Here is a 21,895-nt window from a genome sequence, read left to right on the forward strand (position 1 = left end):
GAATAATATTGTTGTGTGTGCAAGAGAGAACCTAAAATGGTCCACAATAGACCGATTGCTCTCTGGAAGCTCCACTCATTTCCTTCTGACCTATTTGTTAACAGTCACACAAAACGCAATGGCCTATAGATGCCAGCCATTTGGTACACGTGTGTTTACGCCTTTTCCAGAGTTACCACATTAAAAAGTTTTTTTCTTGGTTGATATTCTTCAAAAATTGCTTTTGGGCAGTGCATTTGCGATGCATCGCATCACACGGTACCGTATGCATTTAGAAAAATGGATTGTTGGGCGAGTTGGTACGTTATAATTTAAAAAATCGCAAAAAAATGAGAATGCAGAAAGGCCGTGCTGTTGCCCTCTTTTCTGTGTCCTTGTTTTTTGCACTTTTTTTTATCGTGTACTGTATGCATCGGTGTAAATGCCCAACAGTATTTTTTACTGTCCGCCGAGCTTGCAATGCTCGCACAGTGCCGAAAATGCTTCTGGCTGTACAACACGACATGCCCAGCGTTGACTAACGCGAACTCTCATGAAAGAGATTGTATCCCCGAAAGTGATCACTTATGAATACTGCCCCTTCCCATCTTGTCATTGTCATGCCTTTGTCAGCCTTGCGTCTCTTTCTCATCTTCGTTGCATACCCCACTCATTTAATTAATGTGTAAACTAAAAATTTAGTTTGTCAGTTTCTGCTGTTCATGCAAGGTGCCATGCATGCTCATACACATGAAGACATACGGTGATAATTTTAAATTGGAGACTAAACTTGTAGTGGATGGCTTGAAAAATGCAGCTTTTACCATATCAAAAATAGCATATATTTTATTATTATTATTATTACTATTATTTGATTGACAATACGTGATTGTCGTAATTCAGGAGATGAAGGTGATGTCAAGGGTCGCCTGACTAGCTCTCAAGCACCACAATGTACATTCAGCACGTAATGGCATTGGGAAAAAAGCAAAAGAAGAGCAAAATGGAAATTATGATATGAAAGTGTATGAAAGTTTCACCATTCTCTGTTTAAATCTTTTCTTTTTAATAGCCAAAGTTTGACCATCAGGAAGGGATCCGATGCCTCATCTTCTGGTAAAGGAGCACAAGGTAAGCCTGAGTCTACAGCCTCCGTGAGTGTTGATATGAAATCAGTATGTTGTCAGGTTCTTAGCGAATTTTTGCTGGTTACAGTTGCAATGCATAAATGGAAAACTTGTTGAATGTGCTGGCTTATCAGCTTCAATGACGCTTTCAAGTTTCCGGTGCCACATTCACTACGAGTGGTTCCCTTGCTTCTTGGTGAAAAGAGCATCGATATGAATGCACATTATATGCTGCTACATGGCACACTTGAATACCACTTGAAGCTGAGTGCTAGTTAACTCGATGAGACCCATTATAATTATGGTGGTATAGTTCAAAATTACATTATTCCTCCTCCCCCCCTTTCTCCACTTCCAAAGTTTCTTAAAAAATGTAACAAGAACTTAGTTCAGAACAGCATATACAGCTGAACCACGTTATACCAAAGCTGCATCTGACATAAGGATATCTTCGTTGTCTCTTGTATTCATTGTAAGTGCATGCGTTGACAGCAGTGAAATAAAAAAATAATAATCACAGTAGAGTTCATGCAAAATTAATGCTACGGTTAAGCAAAGGGTCCATGGTCAGTTTGACAGTGCTTGCATGCCCACACGTGACACAAAAACAGCAATTACAAACACACGTTTTGCACGTGCTGGGAAGTCTATATTATGGTGTACTGGAATGGGGTAGTGTGCCGTCTGGCGCTGGAAGCGTGGCTCTTTTTGCGATGACAGCTGGGTGCCAGAGCACACCGTACTACTGTGTTGCCACCTGACGCTGCGCCCTGACGTAATTTATGGTAAGCTGAGATACAAAGCCTCTGAGATCGATAGTTGTAGTTGCTGTGCTGGTCGTGCGTGCACGTAGGAAACTTACCGATTGTTCCCTTCTGTTTCTCAGGACACGTTTGCGAATTTTTGCGTGTGCATGGCAGACTCAGTGTTTGAGGAAGCCTGATGTATTCAAGTTTTTGCAGACCGATAGGAATTACGGACTTATTCACATAGGATAAATCCAACACCCCAAATACATTGCAGTGCATCTAGCTGCATTCCTGCGCTTTGGCACCCCTCTGAGGAATAAAATCTCTAAAGAAATGGAGCAGCATTTGTCATTAAGCGTCGTACTTTTTCTGTCGAAAACCTTGCGACTGCTGTTCTGGCTGATGCAGGTGACGGGTGGTCATGCAACTCACCTGATGCTGCTAATGTTAGCCTTCCGGACCTCCTCGTGTGTTTCGACGCACAACTTCAAATCAGTGTGATAGCTAGACAGGCGTATATATATGCATGGAATGATCAGCAATGTGCTTTTTTATGCCTTTTGCAATCAAAACAGTAAGCTTGCAGACGATCCGGGACGCTGCTCAGCGATAGGAATTGTCAAAGCTCAGACGACGCAGAAGCATCTTTAGTTATTGTAATAATGTAACCAAATGTGTTTAAGTGTTTAAATCTTGCAAATATATTTAGTTTCAATCGTGTTATGTGACCATTTGACTCAAGAACGGCAGAAATTTTCACAATTTCGATTTAAATTTCGCACGCCGGGCACACCGTTCGATTGTGGTGCCCTACTGGTGGCGTCATTGCGAAAGCGACCACCGTTCTCCCATTGGTTTGCTGCGAAGACTGCACACTACCCCATTCTATAGTACACCGTATCTATATCATCACACTGGGTTGCCAGCTGTAAGCTAGCCAAGCCAAGCAAATGACCGAAATACATTAACTAAACCACTTAAAATGTGAATTTTAGTTGCTCTTGCTTCAAAATGTGACATTTATTGCAACCGGAATGCATATTTTGATGTGCAGGCAAGTGAGTACGCATTTCTCTGTTGCCAAGATTGCTTGAAATCTTGCTTTTTTTTTGTATATGCAGCAGAATACTCAATGATATAAAGCATGGCCTACTGAAATTTACATTTCTTAAAAATTTAATTTAAGTTTATTCAGACATGTGTTGCCTGCACTGAAAAAAATTAAAGCAGATTAACTCTGCCTGACTAAGGTCTTTCCATCTGTGCTTTTGCTCAGTAGCAGTGTAAAAAACAATGGCTCTTCTTTTTCTTTTTTATGTTGATGTTCAACCATAACAAATGCTTCTAAAGTTGGAATAACATCGCGACAGGCACGTTAACTTATTTCACGCAATAACACAACGCTGCAACAGCAGTAACCCGCAACAAGAAAAAAGCATAAGAAAAAGATAAAATAGTAATTGCCAAGGTGAAAGACTTAAATGCTTCATCAGACGCTGGCACGGAAAAACATGGCGTGCGGTACAAAAGCCCTCGTGACCCTAATTAAAATCACATCATAAAAATCAAGGTGCGAACCCAGGTATTCTACATGACAGTCAAGTGTTCTGCCACTAAGCCATGCCAGTGCTTGTATGAAACCACTTAAGCAAAGTTACAGCTGCTAACTCTGTCAGGATTGTCACTTTCACATTTGGCAATGTAACGCGAATTTCCAACACAAGCTATTACTGCTTCTCCTGCAGCCATTGCAGCATTGCATGTCTGCTTTGTTCTTCTGTTCCTCCTAGTCATCATCAGTTGTCCAAACCAGGACTGCTAACAACAGCGAAGTTTTGTCTGTGCCGTCGCATGCAGACAATGTTTCTGAGGAGAGCATCGAGACTGTGACACCTGACCAATACAGCAGCCTCTACCGACCAGGTTTCCGAAAGAGCGCAAGCGACATCACCATCCTCAGCAACCCCAGCCAAAGCAGCATTATGGTCCTATCTACCACTTCTGCTCATGATGGTGGTGCAGAAAATGCGAGAGAAAACGAGAAGACATTGTCTCCGTAAGGCCACCTCTCTTCACATTTTTTCCAGCCGCAAATCTTGTGCCTTCTATCCCAAGCAGTCTGTACTTTTCAAGTCCGGTAGGACTTGCTCTTGAGCTAGTTGGTTCACATTGAAAACCACAAGCAATACCCATCACACAATAGCCACTGGGATGGTTCCACTGTGTTAAGAGTGGTGGCCATATTCCGGTACAGTGTTTGAAATAACTTTCATTTTTCTTGAGTTGGGGGTTGCTGTGATTCCCTGTTGCTATGGCAATCTTGCAGGTGACTTGCATCTGTATGTACTGCCTACAATGTTGAGCACATAGATTGGCTTTGCAGCATTGATATGAGGTGTAAGGAATTGCACTTACTTAATTCTTTATTGTAGAGCTGTGCGAATAGCAAAATTTTTGGTGTGAAGCGAATTCGAATAATAAAGATTGAGTGCGAATCAAATCGAATAATTAAAAAAAAATTTTAGAATATTTCTCAAGTATTCTTCGAATACTTCGAAGCAAAATTACAGAAAAAAAAGCTGCAGAGAATTCTAAGTATGTTTTCAAGAGACAGGAACAATTACAAGTCACAAACATGGTCAAAGAACAGATTTATTCCTAAGGGAAGATGCGGCTTTCGTATTGCGAAAAATAAGAAAAAAAAATCGATTTTTGAAAATCACATTTTCAGTTTCTGTAGTCCTTTTTCTGATTCCAAAATATCGTCACTGAAAACTACGTAGAAGTGCGGTAAAGAATTTGTTGTGCTTGCCGAAGTGGTGATAATTACTGCGGAAATCGCAAAAAAAAAACTGCGTTAAAAAAAGTTATAGTTCCGCAACGGCGCAACTGAGCACCGCCACCTTGGGCTCGTCTGAAAGAGCATTTCTCAGTCTTCAAATTTCCTGCTACAGCTAGGTCCTCCAATCAGAAAAAAGCGTACAAAAAGCAAATGTTTGAAGTTCTTCTCAAGGCCTTCGATTGGCTGCGTCCACCATGTTGCCACAGCACGCCTCACCATTGGTCCGATCCTCGCTCTGGAATAGCGTCATCTGCTCCTTGCACGTCGCGAGGTCACAGCTGTCAAAAATCGCGCTACTTTGTGATGCGTTCGCACTCGTTCTGTGTTCACAGGTCAACGATCATTTAGAATATAATTATGCTTTAGTTTGGCACCTGCAAGTGGAAGCTCAAGCATCAGATTACGATAGTGCGCCGCACTCGTCGCGAACATCGCAGATGTGCGTCTCGGACAAGCTGTTCTGCTTATCAGCATTTCGCGCCTCGAGACGAAGACCATCGCGGGACAACTCTTTGTACTCGCGATTGAGCATGACGTACTTTGAAACTTCAGGTACCGCGGCCATGCACATCGCGACCGAGCTTACTGCTTGGAGTCATGGCTAGGCCTAACTCCGCTCACGGCGCCAATGTACAAGATGAATCCGAACTTTGCGGGCAAGAACAATGCGCCTGCGGACATGGAAAAACAAAGAAACCGCAATGTGTTTCATCGCAAGCAACAAACCGCATCGCCCGCTTGTTCCTTGGAACCGTAGATGGGCATTTTACGCATCGGCAGCGGACCCCGCCCGGCAAGCTCGTCGCGCAGCGACCGCTCGGGGCATTGGTGGAAGCTAACGTTTTTAGTTGGAAGCGGCTAGCAGTTTCGCACGTCGGCGCCCCAAAACGCAGGACAAAGCACGCTGCACGCCGATTTAGCGTCATTATACTTATTTTCCATTATTATAAATGGTTATATTTATTTTTCGGAAGTTCAAATACTTCGAGTAGTAAAATCTCAGTGCGAATCGAATCGAATAGCAAACACTATTCGAAAAATATTCGAAAGTTCGAATATTCGCACACCCCTACTTTATTGCTACTCTCAGTGCTTTGTCACTGTAACGACCTTTGGAGCAGTTCAACAACCTCTGCACTGATACATGATAGAAGTACAGGGTTGTGTAAGGTAGCTGGTTTTGTAGGCGAACCTATCACATGTAAGCATAGTATGAAGTCACCGTGGTGACATTGTAACAGCTTTACGATATGTACAGTGCTTAGGCCCGTAACTAGGGGGGGGGGGTTGAGGGGGTTCTGACCCCCCCCCCCCGAAATGTTTTTGATGCTTTAACTTTTCGGGTGATACTAAAATATTTACACGCCTTCACAGCGACCACCAGCTGCCAAAGTTACACTGCAACTTTCCTGGCATTGCTTCCCTCTTCTTCCTTTCCTTAAACCTACCCTTTTACCAGAACACCTCAGCGCTCCCTCCTCCGCACGCGCACCTGCCCTATTTGTACAGCTTTGCACTTCGCCCTCGCGTTCCTTCGAGTCTCTTTTTTTTTTCGTCTTTCACCCCGTAGCAGCTCCTTTACTGATTCCAGATGCTTTACTTGTGCATTGCCGCTGGAGAAGTTATCCGTCTGTGCAGACCGCACGTGTCGGCTTTGGGTTCCTACGAAAAGCGCATCTCCTTCTGTGAAGGTAAACAGTTCGACAGCAACGGCAACACCAACACGACGTGCGCAAATTTGCCAGGCAACGAAACCCCTAAGCGGAACAACTCAGCGGCGCGTTCCGAGGACGCAGGCTGCACGATAAACTTTTCACAAACTGCAGTCCTCGCCACCGAAATGAATCACCGAAGATGACATCTGCTGAAAGACTGGCTGACGTACTCCCGCGCGCAGTGCGGGAGTACGTCAGCATACACAGTGCATTTTTGGGGGGTCACGGCTATTTAATTAAGCCGTCTGTAAAAAGGTGACTTTTTCACAGGAAAGGAGCAACACCTCCTTTCTGGACTGTACCACGGGAGTGCAAATGTCGCGGCAGTGCATTCTTGGGGGGTCACGTCTATTAAGGGGAGTATGGAGTGCCCGTGGAGTCTTCTGTGAAAAGGTCTTTAAGTAGCGTTAATCCAGTTTGCTGCAGCTGGAGTACAATAATGGGCTTGCATGCGCACCAGCTGTAGCAGCGTTCAGAAAACACATGCGCCACGTGGGAGCCGCCGCGTTCATCACACTTCTGCATTCTAGCCACTGTAAAGCGGATGAGAGAGGAAAAAAACATTGCCCGCTGTTCACGCCAGGCAGTCGAGGCAGTCGCAAACGTCTCTTTGGAGCCACTGGCCACTTCTGTTTGCGTGCACAGGATTGCGGCAGCAAGATGAAAAAGACACTCTGCAACAACAAAGCAAAGGAGTCTTGCGTCTTACTTCAAGAAAGTTCGAACCGATGTAGCGGGCAGAGAAGAACCGCCTCCTTCAAAGGATAAAACTTCGCCTTCCTCAGCACTGGTGGAAAGCCAAGCGCGTCGGAACTTCTGTAGCGACTCAGGAGAACGCACCGGTTTATGTGAATCACCTGAGAACGAACACAAGCATGACACCCATGCGCCGCCGGGAAATGATGGTGGCCGCAGTGCAACTCCAAGTGACCTTTGTTCTACAGTCAACGCTGTGCAAAGTGACGCCTTTACCACTGGGCAATACCCAAGGAAGGTGAGTGGCATGGCACCTACACATTCTGGTTCGCCTCCCCTCTGTGCGACGAGTGCAAATATTTTCTACTTGGGGCTGTTTGTCTCGAAAAGCAATAATGTAGATGATCCAGAGACGACGGAGAAGCTGCTGCTCAATTCGTGGACCCCTCCGGCTAACTATGATTATCCAGCCACAGGGAAAAGAAATCTGAAGTTCCAACCTCACTGGGTAGATCATTACCCATGGCTTGTTTATTCAGAGAAGCTTCAAGGAGCATTATGCAAATATTGCGTAGTCTTCGCAAGCGAGTGTGCAGGAAAAGGGGAGCACCAGCGCATGGCTGTTTTGTAACTAAGGAGTTCACCAATTACAAGAAAGCCATGGACGCCTTTAAGAGCCACGCATCCAGCAGTTACCACGCCATGTCAACAACGCTATCGGAGAACTTTTTAGCAGTCCGGTCCCGCTCACAGCATGACATCTTAACACAACTTGACCATGGCCTTAAAAAGCTGGTGGAAGAAAACCGCAAGAACTTGCTGGCTGCCAATAACAGAAACAATCGTTTTCTGTAGCAGGCAAGAAGTACCGCTTCGCGGCACAGACGACTCTGGTCCGTTAAATATGTCTGAAGTGCTGCCATTGAAAAATGATGGAAATTTCCGCACACTGCTTAGGATGAGAGCAAAATGTGGAAATGCCGCCTTGAGAGCTCACATGGAAACATCTCCGGCGAATGCGCTGTACGCGAGCCCAAAAATTCAAAATGAGTTGATCACCCTCTGTGCTAAAATCATACAAAGAAAGATAGTTGAAAACGTCAACGCATTCACCCTTCGCTAGGTGGCGCCACCGTCCTGGCTTGGGCACGTAAACGCTATCCCGCTAAACTAAAACACGCTTTCCGCAACCAATGTTCGCGGCACGGTAACGCTATTCCCTCAACCCCCGCTACCACACTAACGCTAAACTGTAACTGTCTACTGTCTCTGCTTACGTACGGAATGACCTAACCTGCTGCCATTCCCGTCGCCGACTTCGCGCTGGCGACGCTGGAGTGGCAGCTTGGAACACATACATACCGTTTTTGTACCGTGGTTACATTGTGTTACTTCATCAGGAGCCGTTGGTCGCGGTGTCCCCGGCTTTGGTGGTGCTATTGTCCAAACTTTTATTTCTTGCTTTAACCAGAATTTGAGGTTAACATACCAATTTCTTTATTTGGGTACCAATAATTGAAAAGTACCATCGCATTATTACAAGTAAGTGATGTACTTGATTTATTCACGAAAATAAGCCAGTATAAATCTGAAAAAATGGCAGCCGTTCTATACACAAACCCCCCCCCCCCCGAAAAAAATTCCTGGGTACGGCCCTGTCATAGCATGATGAATTTCCACACTAGTATTCGATAGAATCAATGACATCAAAGCTGCTGTCCATGATCTTAACCTTCTTAGAAACGTCGAGCCTGTTACAGTATGCGCTCAACGTTTCTAAGATGTATATGTACCAACTAGCACATCTTATGATCATAATCACCATGCAGAATTGGCTCACTATCTCTGAGCATTTGCATTAGTCTTCATAATACGGTGAACAAAAATGCGATATTTCTAAGAAGACTATCAAGTGGATCTTGAAAGTTGTGTCTGACATGGACTCCTCTAACACGGGCTTCGTGTCTAGTGTTTTAATTTTAAAGGCACTTATCATCTAAGGCTCTGCTGCAGCCTGTTTAGCAGTGGGGTGTGACGTGGGCAATCATGGTTGACACATTTAGTAAGCGTCGTTTTTAAGAAGTCAAATTACCTTTTATTGTCAGCACCCATACTTCACTTCTTTGACTTTTCTCTTTTTCTTCTTCCAGGCCACCTACGGTTGTCCTTCCAACACTAAGGGAAATTGTCGAGGAACCTGTTCTGAACATCAGCAGTAAGTCTGCTCGACCTTGTCACGCGAATCAAGTCCCGCCTGCATGCATACCTACATATTTTACTAGCTTTGCCATTTCGCAATTCGCTACCTTTAAGCATTCACCTCGGATGTCTTTCTACAAGGTGGCCCGTGTGACCAAAGAATAGAGTCAAGCCCATTCATTCCTATTCTACATATATGTACAGGGAGGAGTTGAAAGTTCCCAGGCCGCGCATCCACAGGATTACATGGGATAGCGGCCTGGGAACTTTTGACCACCCCTGTACATTTGAATGGGTGTCCTTCTTCCCATCCAGCACATCGTGTTGCTATGATAGTACAAGTGTCTCGTGACAACTTTTTTGTGCCATAAAGCCGGATTTGAGACCTTAATGCGGTACTTTCCAGTGTACAATATAAGCTATGCTGTTTTGGTACCCCATGGTACCATTCTTATTCGAGCATGGGAAACTTGGCACACAGTCTGTAGTTGCACTTTTGATATGCTGGAGAGAGTTTTCAGTTGTGAATTGCTCTTCAGACCAATTGATTATTAATTACTCTGTTAAATGAGTTTTTAGTCAAACATCATTCCATTATATTTTTGTACGAGTGTATTCTCCATGTCCAGAAACAAATAGGAATGGGCTGTTCAGTTTTGCTTTCCTTGAAGCAGAAATATGTTCAGATATTACGCTGTTAATGAGGATACCACTGCAATATTCACCAACTTCTGTGAGTTCAGTTCCCAGCTGCCACTCCCACTTTTCAATGGGAGCGAAATGAAAAAGATGCTCGTGTACTTACATCAAGGGGCACATTAATGAAAAACCTCAGGTGGTTAAAGTTAACCTGGAGCCCCCATCTGTCCCACTTTGGCGTCAGCTGCTCAGCGGTTACTTAGTATAGTTACTGCTCAGTGATGAGCTGCTCAGTGGTGGCTCAGTGGTTATGGTACTCGGCTGCTGACCTGAAAGATGCGGGTTTGATCCTGCTGTCCGTGATGGCTGCATGTCAGTGGAGACAAAATGCTAGAGGTACGTGTACCGTGCAATGCGATTGCATGTAAGGAACACCAGGTGGTCGAAATTATCCAGAGCCCTCCACTACGGCATCTCTTGTAACCACCGAGTCACTTTGGGACATTAAATGCAATAAACCAACTCATTACTTTCGGGTCTCTTGCAGCCTAAGAGTGGTTCTCATAATTAGCCTAGAAGCAGCTCTCAAACTTCACTCATTAACTTTTGGTGTTTCACGTATGTGCAAAAGCGTAACGTTAATATTGTTCTTGCAGTTTCAGAATGTTTTCGTTGAGAGTTGCGTTCCTTCCAGGGACGGACAGCATCAGCATCGGTCACCGGAGTCGAGCGAGTGCATCGGACACCATGCTCTCGGACGCGAGTTTCAAGAGCGCTCAGAGCCAGCCCAATGTAAGCCTGCAGCTGCCGGACACTTCGGACTCGAGCCGGTCGGAGTGTTCCGTCTCGGCGTGGGACATGTTCGACAACAGGGAGGACACGGGGCCCACCTCGTTCACCAGCCCAGACCACAGTGTCCTGCTACATCTGGACGTCAACATTTTTGGAAGGGACGAGACCTTCGTGTGCTGCGTAGAGGTTTGTAAGCTCTCCCTCCTACTTTCTTTCTTTGTCAATTTTGAAACAGTCACTTTTGGTGAATACTTTCGCTGTCACAGTACAGTTGAACCCCTTTAAAGAGACACTGATGTAAAAGACAGTTGGGTATAAGAGATGCCAGTGTGCCTCCATTGAAGTACAGCGTAGACCGCTTATAACGTAAGTCGCCGGAGTCGCGAATATCCGCACTATAAGCGGTGCCGCACTATAACCAAAACAACATTTTTGAAAGGTTGCACATGTGCAAAACATGGCCAACGGGTAAGCGCGCGATTCCGACTATGGAGACATGCGACTGGGACTTAAGTTTGCATGCGCTTACATTTGGAAATGTTGAACGGTTAGCGTCCGCGGACCTGCGGTGCCGACATAACGAACGCGGAAAAAAACGCGCCGTCACGGGTAGCACACTGTGCGTGCGCCATGTCGAAAACGGTGGCGACCACAAACCACCACTCGAGTGTTTCACACGCACGCCCGCGTTTTCGTTAAAGATGTAATTCACCCCTTCTAAATGCAACAACTGCAAAATGTTTCATTGACTCGACACCAAACTGCAACTTCTGTAGTCCGCGGCCGCCGACATGGCAGCTAGCGCTCGTTAGGCCTAGCGTGCGCGTTGCAACTTGGCATGCCGCCGCGAGAAGCTTGCCCTAGGCAACACGGAGATCGGCCGTAGAAGAGATCGAACTCGCGAGCTAAACCGAGGGCATCACGCGTGAAACGCAGTTTCGGTTCACGGTCGGGAGAACAGCCGCGGCAACTATCGTGAAAAAGTCTCTCAAGCTTGTAAGTCCGCCTATTGGTGGCAAAGGCGAAAGCTCAGTCGCATCTCAAAGCATTGTTACTTGCGGGGCAATCGAGGTAGCACGCGCGATATTTGCGCTCTACGACGAAGCAACTATTTTCCCGACGGAGACAAATAGCGGTAACGCGCTCTTGATGTGGACGCGGGCACCCGTACGTAGCGGAGCGCGCATGTCAAGGGGGCAAAGGCTTCTCCGTCGGCCACGCAGCCGCGCCGGGCTGCTGTCCTCCATCACCATCCTTTTTTTTCTCCCCCCGCTCCTTGTTCGTTCGTTCCGCGTCCGCTCCTCCTTCGTAACGCCGTTGCCGCTCTCTCCCCCGCCGGCCCATCTCCGCTGAGAAGCACGCTCGCTCCCTCGCATCTCTGAGAACGTTCCGGCAGCCGCATTATAACCGGTCTTTCATCTCGGGGGACTGTACAATAAGCGGTATGCGTATACATGGAGTTCTATGGGAGGGTAAACGGGAGTCGGAAAAAACCGCATTATAGCCGGTACTGCACTGTAACCGGTTACGTTATAAGTGGTCTGAGCTGTAGGTGTTGATTGAGAATATGGTACCCTGCTTATAAGAGACGGCTCATATAAGGGACAAGCACTGCTTCCTGGTGCATGGCTCCTATAAAGGGGTTCAACTGTAATAGTGCCAGAAGCCTTTAGCTGTCTATGGCTGAAACACAGCACACACTGTTCCGAAAGTTTCTGCCATACCTTATGTGCAAAAGAGTGAAGTCCCTGTGCAAAAGAGTGAAGTCCGAAGGCTCTTCAAGTGTTGAGTGTAATAAGAAGCATGCAAAAATGTTTGTAGAATGTATTATAGGAGTTGTGTATTGCATTTCTTTATCATGTGATTGATGCTACATCGGTCAGACGGGGCGTTGTGTGAATGATCGCCTCAGGGAGCACGCAAATCTCATGCACGGATCAGTGGGCAGTCACTTGGCAAGTCACTGTGCCAAGTGTGGGTGCACCCCCATGTTTGATGAATGCCAAGTAATGGCAAGATATAGGGACAAGAGGGGATGTGAAATTCACGAAGCTTTTTTGATTCGCAAGGCAGGAACTGACGCTGTAAGTGCCCCGTCTATGAACTTGTTGGACAATGAATACGAGTATATTCTCAGTTGAAATGTGATTTCAAGATGTGAATAAGATGTTTTGCACGTGCGCCGTCACTTTCCCTTTCTCTGTGTGTCATCTCCTCGCCCTCATGATTGTATATATCCTCGCGCCATCTGAGCAATAAACTGGTTGTAAGTGTGCGCTCTGTCCTACCTGGCTTCTTTTCTGAAACGTTTTGCGCACAAAGAACGTATTTTTCTTTTTAGAGGTGCAAAAATACTCGTGTAACTAGTTGATTTTGGTGCATGTTAAAAAAACCCCAAGTAGTCAAAATTAATCCAGAGTCCCACTCTGTGGCGTGCCTCATAATTATATCATTATTTTGGCACATAAAACCCCAGGATCATTTCTATTTTGGTCTCATCCTGATATTGCTCCTTGTGTGTTGTTTGGTTGTCTTTTTTGCTGCTGTGTGGTATTTTTCTGCTGATTGTAAATACATATGCACGTACCAACTCCTGCAATAGCTTGCTGTGCAAAACGGCAATATTTTTAAATAAGGACTAAAAAGTAAATTTTTGCTTTGCATCATGAGATGTCAATACACTCAAATCTCATTATAACAAAGTTGCATCTGCCACGAAAATAACTTCGTTATATCCGAAAATTCGTTATAAACGTTTATTTGTAACACTGTACCTATGACAAGACTATTCTTCATTTACTTCGTTATAACCGATAATTCGTTATATCCGTGTTCGCTATAACGAGGTTTGAGAATGTCTGTCATTCAAGACCCCATATTACATGGCCAAGTTCAGCATCGGCATCAAAATATTTTGCAAGACATGCATGCTTGATAAGTGTCATCATTTTACATATGGGAGGTTTGCGGTAGAGTTTGGATAACTTCAAGAATATGCATTTTTTTCTTGTTTAACATTCTGGGGCTTTTGCATCCAATCAAATACTTCTTTAAATGTTTTCTCGTTTTTTGCTGTCTGAAGGTCGACTTGGTGACGTGGTCATCCTTAGAAGAGGTTCCAGCACTGCTGGTGATATCAAGTAGCAAGGCTTATTTCTTCAAGATCAGGAACAACAAGGAAAAGTGAGTGGTTTGTCTTCTGTTATGATCAATGTACAGCCTACTCTTATTGCATCGGGTCGTGATCGATTTTATCCGAATTCTGTAGTAGTACTTGAAATCTATGCCGAAGTCAATAATAAAATATTGTCAGGCCTGTGCGGAACACGCAGCATAGTCAGAGTGAAAGCTGGAACAGTGGCCTTTCTAGGCAACTACCGTGTTTACTCTGAAGTAACGCTAGTTCTTTTTCCAGATTTTTGCTATCTAAAGTCAACCCTCGTGGTACAATCGAATACCAAAACTACTGTTTTTTCTTCGTGGGCACAATGAAAAGTCACCTGTAGCATTACACTCGTGGTCATGTTACAGTCGAGTAAATATGGTAATACAAGTACACATGCAAGGTACCCACCACACCATAAATCATCGTAATTTTCACGAAGTAGGGAAGCACCCACCGTGTAATTTTTTGTCATTCTGTGGAGAACCGTGGTACCCGCTACACATGTCTAAGGCGTTATGTACGTTTTGCTTGTGCTGTGGCTGATGACGATGAGCAATTATGGCTGAGTCCTTTGCAATGGGTAGGAAGCATTCAACGACCCACTCGTTGCGCAATTCGCATTGTGTGACGCGTGGTTGTTATTTTGCTCTTTACGATGCTATATTACATATTTTAACACTAGCCATGTGCAAATATTCGAGCACTTCGAAAATTCGAACGAATATTACAGAATTCAAATTCACTTCGACACGAATTTAAATTAATAAAGATCGTGGAATGCGTAATCTTTTGCTTCCCGTTGTCCCAAAAGTGCATTTTGAAGGGAGTTTTCAGGAGCTAGAGCTGATTTTGCTTACATTAAATTTTTTTTATTGTGAAATTGAAGCTGAATTTACTATACTACTAGAAGGGGCGATATCAGCCCTCAAGGATATCACTGTGTCTATTTGCCAGGATGCAGTTCTTTTGCCATATGCTCTACAGATAGAAATAGTATTGAATAATGACTGATTTGTTTGTTTTTCGACTGGTGTACTTATCGGTTGATTGCTTCTTTCATTCACTCAACTACATATGTAACAATGAGCTGTAGCTGATGTGTAAATATGTCTGCAGGGAAGACCCCGAGTCCTGGCTAGCGCTGCGAGAGTCAAGGTCGCTTGAGAACCTCAAGGTCATCTCGCTTCTTCTTGGCAACCAGGGCTTTTGCCTCCGATGGCAGGTTGAGAAAGGAACACTGCCGTGGTACACATGCTTGGTTCGAGACGCCGACACGTGCAACTGTTTTCTGCAGTGCTTGACAGGTATTTACTGAACAGCCTGGCCTTAATTGGTTCGAACCACTGGCTTACTTAAATGTGCTTTAAGCCAGTGTTGTTTTTTTAAAGGGTATTTTAACACGAAAGTGTTTTATGCCGAGGTCCATAAAGACTTTCGTGACGTATTTCCGTCACGGAAATACGTCAGCAAAATGAATGCCAGCCATGAGATGGCAAAGAGAAATAACTAGTAAGAAAAAGTTCTGTTGACAGGAGTCGATCCCACGACCTCTAGGTCCGCGACGATGGCTGGCAGGCGTTTAGCCCACTGAACTACCGCCAAACAAATACAGTATAGACCGCTTATAACGTAAGTCGCCGGAGTCGCGAATATCCGCACTATAAGCGGTACCGCACTATAACCAAAACAACCTTCTACAAAGGCTACACTTGCGCAAAACGTGTTGAGCATGTAGCCTCGCATGTCCGATAATCGACATATGCGATTTGGGGCGTTTACAACCACTTAAATCTCCGAATGTTAAAAAATTAACCGCCAAAGACACGCATTGCCAACGAAATGAACACGGGGGGAAAAAGCAAACAAAACAAAGTGCGTTCGCGGAAATTCGCCCACTACGTTTCAGGCCACCTCGAGGTATGTGCACTACACAGAAACCATGTCGAATCGCGACCGAAATTTCACGTGCTGAGCGGTACCGATCGTTCGATTTCACGGGCGCGCACGCGATGTCCAAGACATTGCAATCGAATCCGGAACCACCATTCGAGAGTTGCATGTGCCAACCATGCCCTCGTTTTCATTAACGATATGATTCTCTTCCCTTCAAGTGCAGCCATCGCAAAAAGTTTCGTTGATTCCGCACAAAACCGCAACTTTCATCGCCCGCGACCGCTACCGAAAAGCAACCAACGCTGATTAGGCCTAGCGTGCGGTTCAGCATGTTGTCGTGGGAAGTTTCTCCAAGACAACATGAAGGTCGGACGTTGAAAAGATCGCACTCAAGCACTAACCCAAGAACAGCGCGCATGATACGAAGTTTGTGCGGTTTATGTTCGCGGCTGGGAGATCAACGGCGACAAAAGCCCGCCAAGCTCGTTTAAGTCCGCGCACTGGCAGAAAAGGCGAAAGCTCGCGTCATGAAGCCGCAAAACTTTTCAATTTGCGGACGAGGTAGCAAACGCGATATCTGTAGCAAGTGTGATAACGACGACGCTTTTCCCGACAGGAAACTTCCTTTAAAGCGCACTTGACGAGGACGCGATCGTACGTTCCACGCGTAACGCGCTGCCGGCAAGCGGCCGCGGAGCCTTGCCGCCGCCGGTGCAAAGGCTACTCTGTCGCCTAGGCAACCACCATCCTTCCCCACTCGGCGAGCCCGCACAGCGCTGCGCTGCCGCGGTCTTTTTCCTCCCTCCGCCCCTCGTTCGTTCACTGTGCGTGCCCTCGCCCTTCGTAACGACCTCGTCGCTCCCTCCCCAGCGGCGTACCTCACTCGCTACCGCGTTTGTCAGAAATATTTTCTCGCAACCGCATTATAAACGGTATTTCATCTTGGGGGACTGCATAATAAGCGGTATGCTTATACATGCGGTTCTATGGGAGGGTAAACGGGAGTCGAAAAAGACCGCATTATAACCGGTCCTGCACTATATGCGGTTACGTTATAAGTGGTCTGCACTGTAACGGAGCCTACATGAACGTGCCTTTTATCTGTCACACTTTCCTGTCACAGTGCTCTTGGATGGACGGATGGATGCTATGAGCGTCCCCTTTATAACGGTGTGGTGGCATGTGTGCCACCAGGCTGGAAAAAAAAAACTTTGTTGCCTCCGCAATTAGCTCTGGCAACGCGCCGTTGCTGCAACCGTCCCATTCGGCGCGTTTCCAATAGGAGAAGCGTAATTTCTTCAACACTATAACCATACCTGCCAAGTCTCCCGGATTACCCGGGAGACTCCCGGATTTTGAACGTTTCTCCCGGTTGTACGGGTCATAGCAAAATCTCCCGGAAATCTAGTTTTGCCCCGCGCGTCCAGCGCATTGCGCGCCCCGTGCGTCACGGTGACGCGAGGTGGGACGTTTCGCGTACAGATGCACTACACGCAATTTAAAAATTGATCCTAAATGTGTTATAGGTTATATCAGCCGTTAATATTTCGTAGATGATGCGTTTGTGTACACAAAAATCTATCCCACAAGTTATCTCGCCTTCAAAATTTTGTGCAGCACTTAAAAGGGTAGCCGTTACCGATGTCTGTCGAGATAGCGTGTTCGCCAGCGCTCGCGACCGTCCCCGTCTCAACGGCGCCCCTTATGGTCCCTTGCCCGATGAAATAACTGGTAAGCAAGCGACGACAGGCCTCGCACGCGGAGCAATGTTATCGCATGTGCCCTTCGCGCGACGGTGACGGCCGGGTCGTTTCATCTCTGCTTCAACCGCGTTCGTCCCTAGCGCTAGCGCGCATTTACTCGCACGTGAAACAGACGATGCGTAAGCGATGTTATCGGTTTGGACTCTGTACATGTCAGCGGCGAGCGCAAAATCCCGCTGACAGTGTCCATATAATTGCTATCGCAGTACCCCCACCCCCCCCCGCGGTCGGCATACTTCATACCCCCCCCCCCCCCCGTTGAGTAGATCTCCCGGATTCCGTTTCTCCAAACTTGGCAGGTATGTATAACACACCGCGTGGTGGCAGCTTTAGCCCAAGCCTCGCTCATAGCATCCATCCATATCGAAAAATAGCTCTCCGACATTCACCTGGCTATTGCACCGCGTTCCCCACTCGCCCTGTGAGAATTAAAGGCCAGGCTAGAGGGAAGACACGACGCTCGTTGCATTTCTCTTTGTGTTTCACGGCGCTTTGAAGGAGTGCATATCGATTGTCAGTGTTTACTATGTGCTTGTTGATGTCACCTTTGCGCGGGATTCACCGTATGCGGTGTCCAGGTACATCTTGACAACTTCAGCTACTGCAAGGGTTAAATCATAATCATGGGCGTTTGTCCTCAGTGCGGAGATGTGCCACTAGGCGTCAACGTGGGTGCGTCCACATCAAGCGGTGCTATATCTGCCAAACAACAATAGACATTGTACAAGTTCCCATATATTAATGCACTATAAACAATCAACTACTTCTGTGACGACATGTTCCACTTTCGGGTTATACCGATTCCTATGACTGACGGAGCAGCCATCTTTCTTTATAAGATCTATATGTTCGAATTGGCTCTGTGAAACTGTTCTAGAAGAACAGCAGTTTTAATTTTCAATAATGCATTCGTTGGAAAAGACTTCAATAGACTTTAAGGACAGAGAAAAACTCTGGAAAGTTGTTACCTGAGTGACGGCTGCGTGTGTGATGTTCTTGTGTGGTAGAGTTGATCATTGCTATGACAAACAGATGTCTAACTAGACATGGAGTGTTCGTGCAATACTTAATGCTAGAGACTGTAGTGGTTCCTCGCAACAGACTAAAGCTATGTCTAGAATTGTCAGGTTCAGTGAAATCTAAAATTTGGTTGACAATGCTTTAGCTTTCTTTTTAGTCCTGCACTGCTGCTTACAAAGCCAAGAATGCTTTATCTGAAGCAGTGTCAGTTATAGCAAAGTTTGAATGTTTTTAGCAAAAATAGTCCAACTGACGGTACAAATAAGAACAGTTACTTCTCTAAGCAACAAGTAAGGATGGCCGGAGACTCCGCCGTCCAGCTCATGAGGGAGACTATTTTTTTAACCACTGAGGAAATTGGCGGTCACGCTTCGATGATCTGGGCGGGGCCTTGTCTGCCTTCTTAACCCTTTATGGCGCTCTGTACACATTTGTGCACACAACTTGTTTTTGCTAGTTGTGTGGACTGGTGGCTCAGAAAGAGCAAGATACATTGAACTTTGCATGAATTGAATATCCTGCATAAGTACTGTGTCTTCATTTAACTTCATTTTGTTGTGTATTGCTGCATATGATCACTTTACTGAAGGCAAGTTTGACGAGTTGTTCAACGTGACACTTTTCGTGAGCCACGTGAAAAGTATATTTTTTATTTGCTCGAAATAAATATAACTGAAAACGAAATTGCGCTACAGTTCTAGGCTGAGAGTTGATTCTATTTATGCAAAATGTGAATATCAATGACTTCAGGATAAACAGGTATTTAATTACAATTTAATTAAGATTAATTACTGTAAAACATATAAATGTATTATGGCATTATTTTTGTTGGAATAGAATAGTATTGAGTGCCTTGAAGTAATGTTGTGTAAATTTGACGTATTTACAGACAGTTCTTGAAAGGTTGCACCTGAAACGGTTAAGTTGTACCCGACTAAAGTTGGTACGAAGGTAGTGCTGCTTTTTAACGTCAACGCCTCTTGCCACGTAATAAGCATAGAATAAAATGAGGATGTCTAGTAATGTAAAGGCTGTAATTTTAAACACACATTATGGTGCACCTAAACAGCAGACTACGTATAGCAAACTTAATGACTCCTTTGCGCAGTACCAAAGCTTGTCCACCAAGCAGCACAACGTACCGATTTTGTGACTTTCAAGCGCAATTTAAAAATGCAAATCTTATTCAAATTGCAAGAAGAATGCTTAATTTTGTCACTGTAGCTCACAGTCTTTTGATTTTCAGTAGGATCTAATCACACGTTCCAGCCGGTTGTCAGTCCCATTGTATGTGGTGGCAGATAATGTCACACCGTCATTCTCATCATTCTTAGTAAATGGAATTCCTGTTATTCAAAACACATCTTTCCAGTACCTGGAGGTTCCATTTAAAGGGATTCTAGTGTACTTCAAGTGTGCAGTGACTACACTTGCAGACGACTTCCCATTAGGTGCTTCTGCACTAAATTCTGCTCTCTTCTTTTTTTTTTTCATAGGAGTGCTGCAAGAAAGAATGGCCGAGCCACCTTCAGTGGTAATGGATGTCAGCGAAAGCTTGGCACAGGTGGCGAAGGAGGTCATGAAGTGTTGCTCGGAAAATTTTTCGGATGAAAGTGGCGAGCAACAGGAGGTGTCACTATTTGTCATGGGTTTCTGGAGCGAACACGCGGGTAAGTTAGTCATGGTGTGCTACCATGGTGTGCCCACGCATTCTCAGCAGAATCATTTAAAGGGACACTAAAGGCAAATAACGATTTATGTCAGAGTGAAAGCTCAATGTATGACAATGTCTAAGACGGTAATATTATCAACAGCAGTGCCCTGCTTACCAAGAAATTAAGCTAAATGTATCACACGATGAGCGCCGCTAGCGGCACATATTGGAAATGATCCCAATGACGTGAAAAAATTCGACAATTAATCACTAGTAATCAAGCTAGCTCTAATAAAAAAAGAACCTTCCGTGCAGCAAGAGACGTAATAAAATGCTGCTTGTTCATTTTTGTTTCATTCATAAAAAAAGAACCTCTTTGGCATTGCCATGGGGAACGGCGCGCGTGGTTCAAAGGTTCCGTTTTCGCCAAACTGCGCCTCGCCCGGCGCCCTGCTTTGCTCATGCGTTCGCGTCTCAGTGGTAGTTTTGGTAATGCGTACTGCCGCGTGTGTTTTGCACGCTTATGAAAGTCGCTCTGACAAAAAGTTCGACGAAATGCCGCATGCATGTGATGTTGCCGGATGCCTGAATGGTGCATGCCGCCAGTGCACGCCGCCGCGCAGTAAAGGCGGGCAATGTTGGGCACAGCAACAGTGACGGGAGAAAGACCGCTTTCAGGTGGGTGATTTGAAGTGCGCTAACGCAATGCGGACCGCAAAAACGTGATTTTATTTCAAAATAAGCAAAAGTAGCACTACGAGGTTTCTGGACCGCTATTCAACAGTCAACGTCGACTTAATATTTGCCTTTAGTGTCTCTTTAAAGCCTTCAGCGTTAAAGGGTATATAGGTAATTGTAGTGTATAGGTAATTAGATATAAAAAATATTTTATGTATCGAAATTGTATACTTGGGGATTTTACAACTGTTCAATATACATAAAAATTCGTTATATGTGGGTTTGAAACTCGGCTATAATTCTTCATCGTCATCAGCCACAGCATCAACAGGTGCACACAATGCCTTACAGATGTGTAGTGGGCACTTCACTTCTCCACAGAATGATGTACAATGGCATAATGGTTGCTTCTCTACTTGGCAAAATTATGTCGATTTATGGCGTAGTGGGTACCTTGGAACTATACTTGCAGTAGTCACCCCAAGTGAGTTTACAAGGGTCTCTAGAAAGGCCGCTCCTCCAGCTTTTGCTGTGGGTGTGCTGCGTGTTCCGCACAGGCGTGGCATTTTTTTTCAAAGGAAATGTTGAAACAAAGCAGTCTTAGTGCCACTTTTGACATCATTATGATGGTTTCGTTGTACTGTGAACATGTAGCAAGTTTGTAATGGCAGATTTTGAGACATTGTTTTTCAAATGCCTGCTGTACTCGGGGACAACTTTCTGTTGCAGTGCAGTCAAGGCTACAGAGTCAAACCGCACTGTTTTGATAATTTCGCTGCGCAGCTGGAAGTATTCCGACAAAAAAAAATAGTAACTTGTAGTATGTAACCTAAGCATTTGAAAAATGTACAGTTCTTATTTTTTAGCCTCCAGTTGTTAATGCCACAAAATTATTAGCTATTTTATGTGAAACAGCACTATTTTTTTAGATTTTGGGGGGTTTTTTTGTTGTGGCGTTCTCCATTAGTGTCGCATAGGTCCCC

At 45.2% G+C, this 21,895-nt stretch overlaps 1 protein-coding gene across 1 annotated transcript in view; it reads left to right on the top strand.

Annotated features, from left to right (window-relative positions):
* LOC119394334 (serine/threonine-protein kinase 11-interacting protein-like) overlaps window positions 1-21,895 on the top strand; it is a 62,834-nt gene that overhangs the window by 32,584 nt on the left and 8,355 nt on the right. Inside the window, 7 exon segments of the mRNA XM_037661629.2 lie at window positions 1,052-1,110; window positions 3,713-3,911; window positions 9,259-9,323; window positions 10,641-10,924; window positions 13,821-13,921; window positions 15,021-15,208; window positions 20,077-20,250. Of these exon segments, the coding sequence (XP_037517557.1) occupies window positions 1,052-1,110; window positions 3,713-3,911; window positions 9,259-9,323; window positions 10,641-10,924; window positions 13,821-13,921; window positions 15,021-15,208; window positions 20,077-20,250 (1,070 nt within the window).

The sequence above is a fragment of the Rhipicephalus sanguineus genome, chromosome 5, assembly GCF_013339695.2.
Source record: "Rhipicephalus sanguineus isolate Rsan-2018 chromosome 5, BIME_Rsan_1.4, whole genome shotgun sequence".
NCBI lineage: Eukaryota > Metazoa > Arthropoda > Arachnida > Ixodida > Ixodidae > Rhipicephalus > Rhipicephalus sanguineus.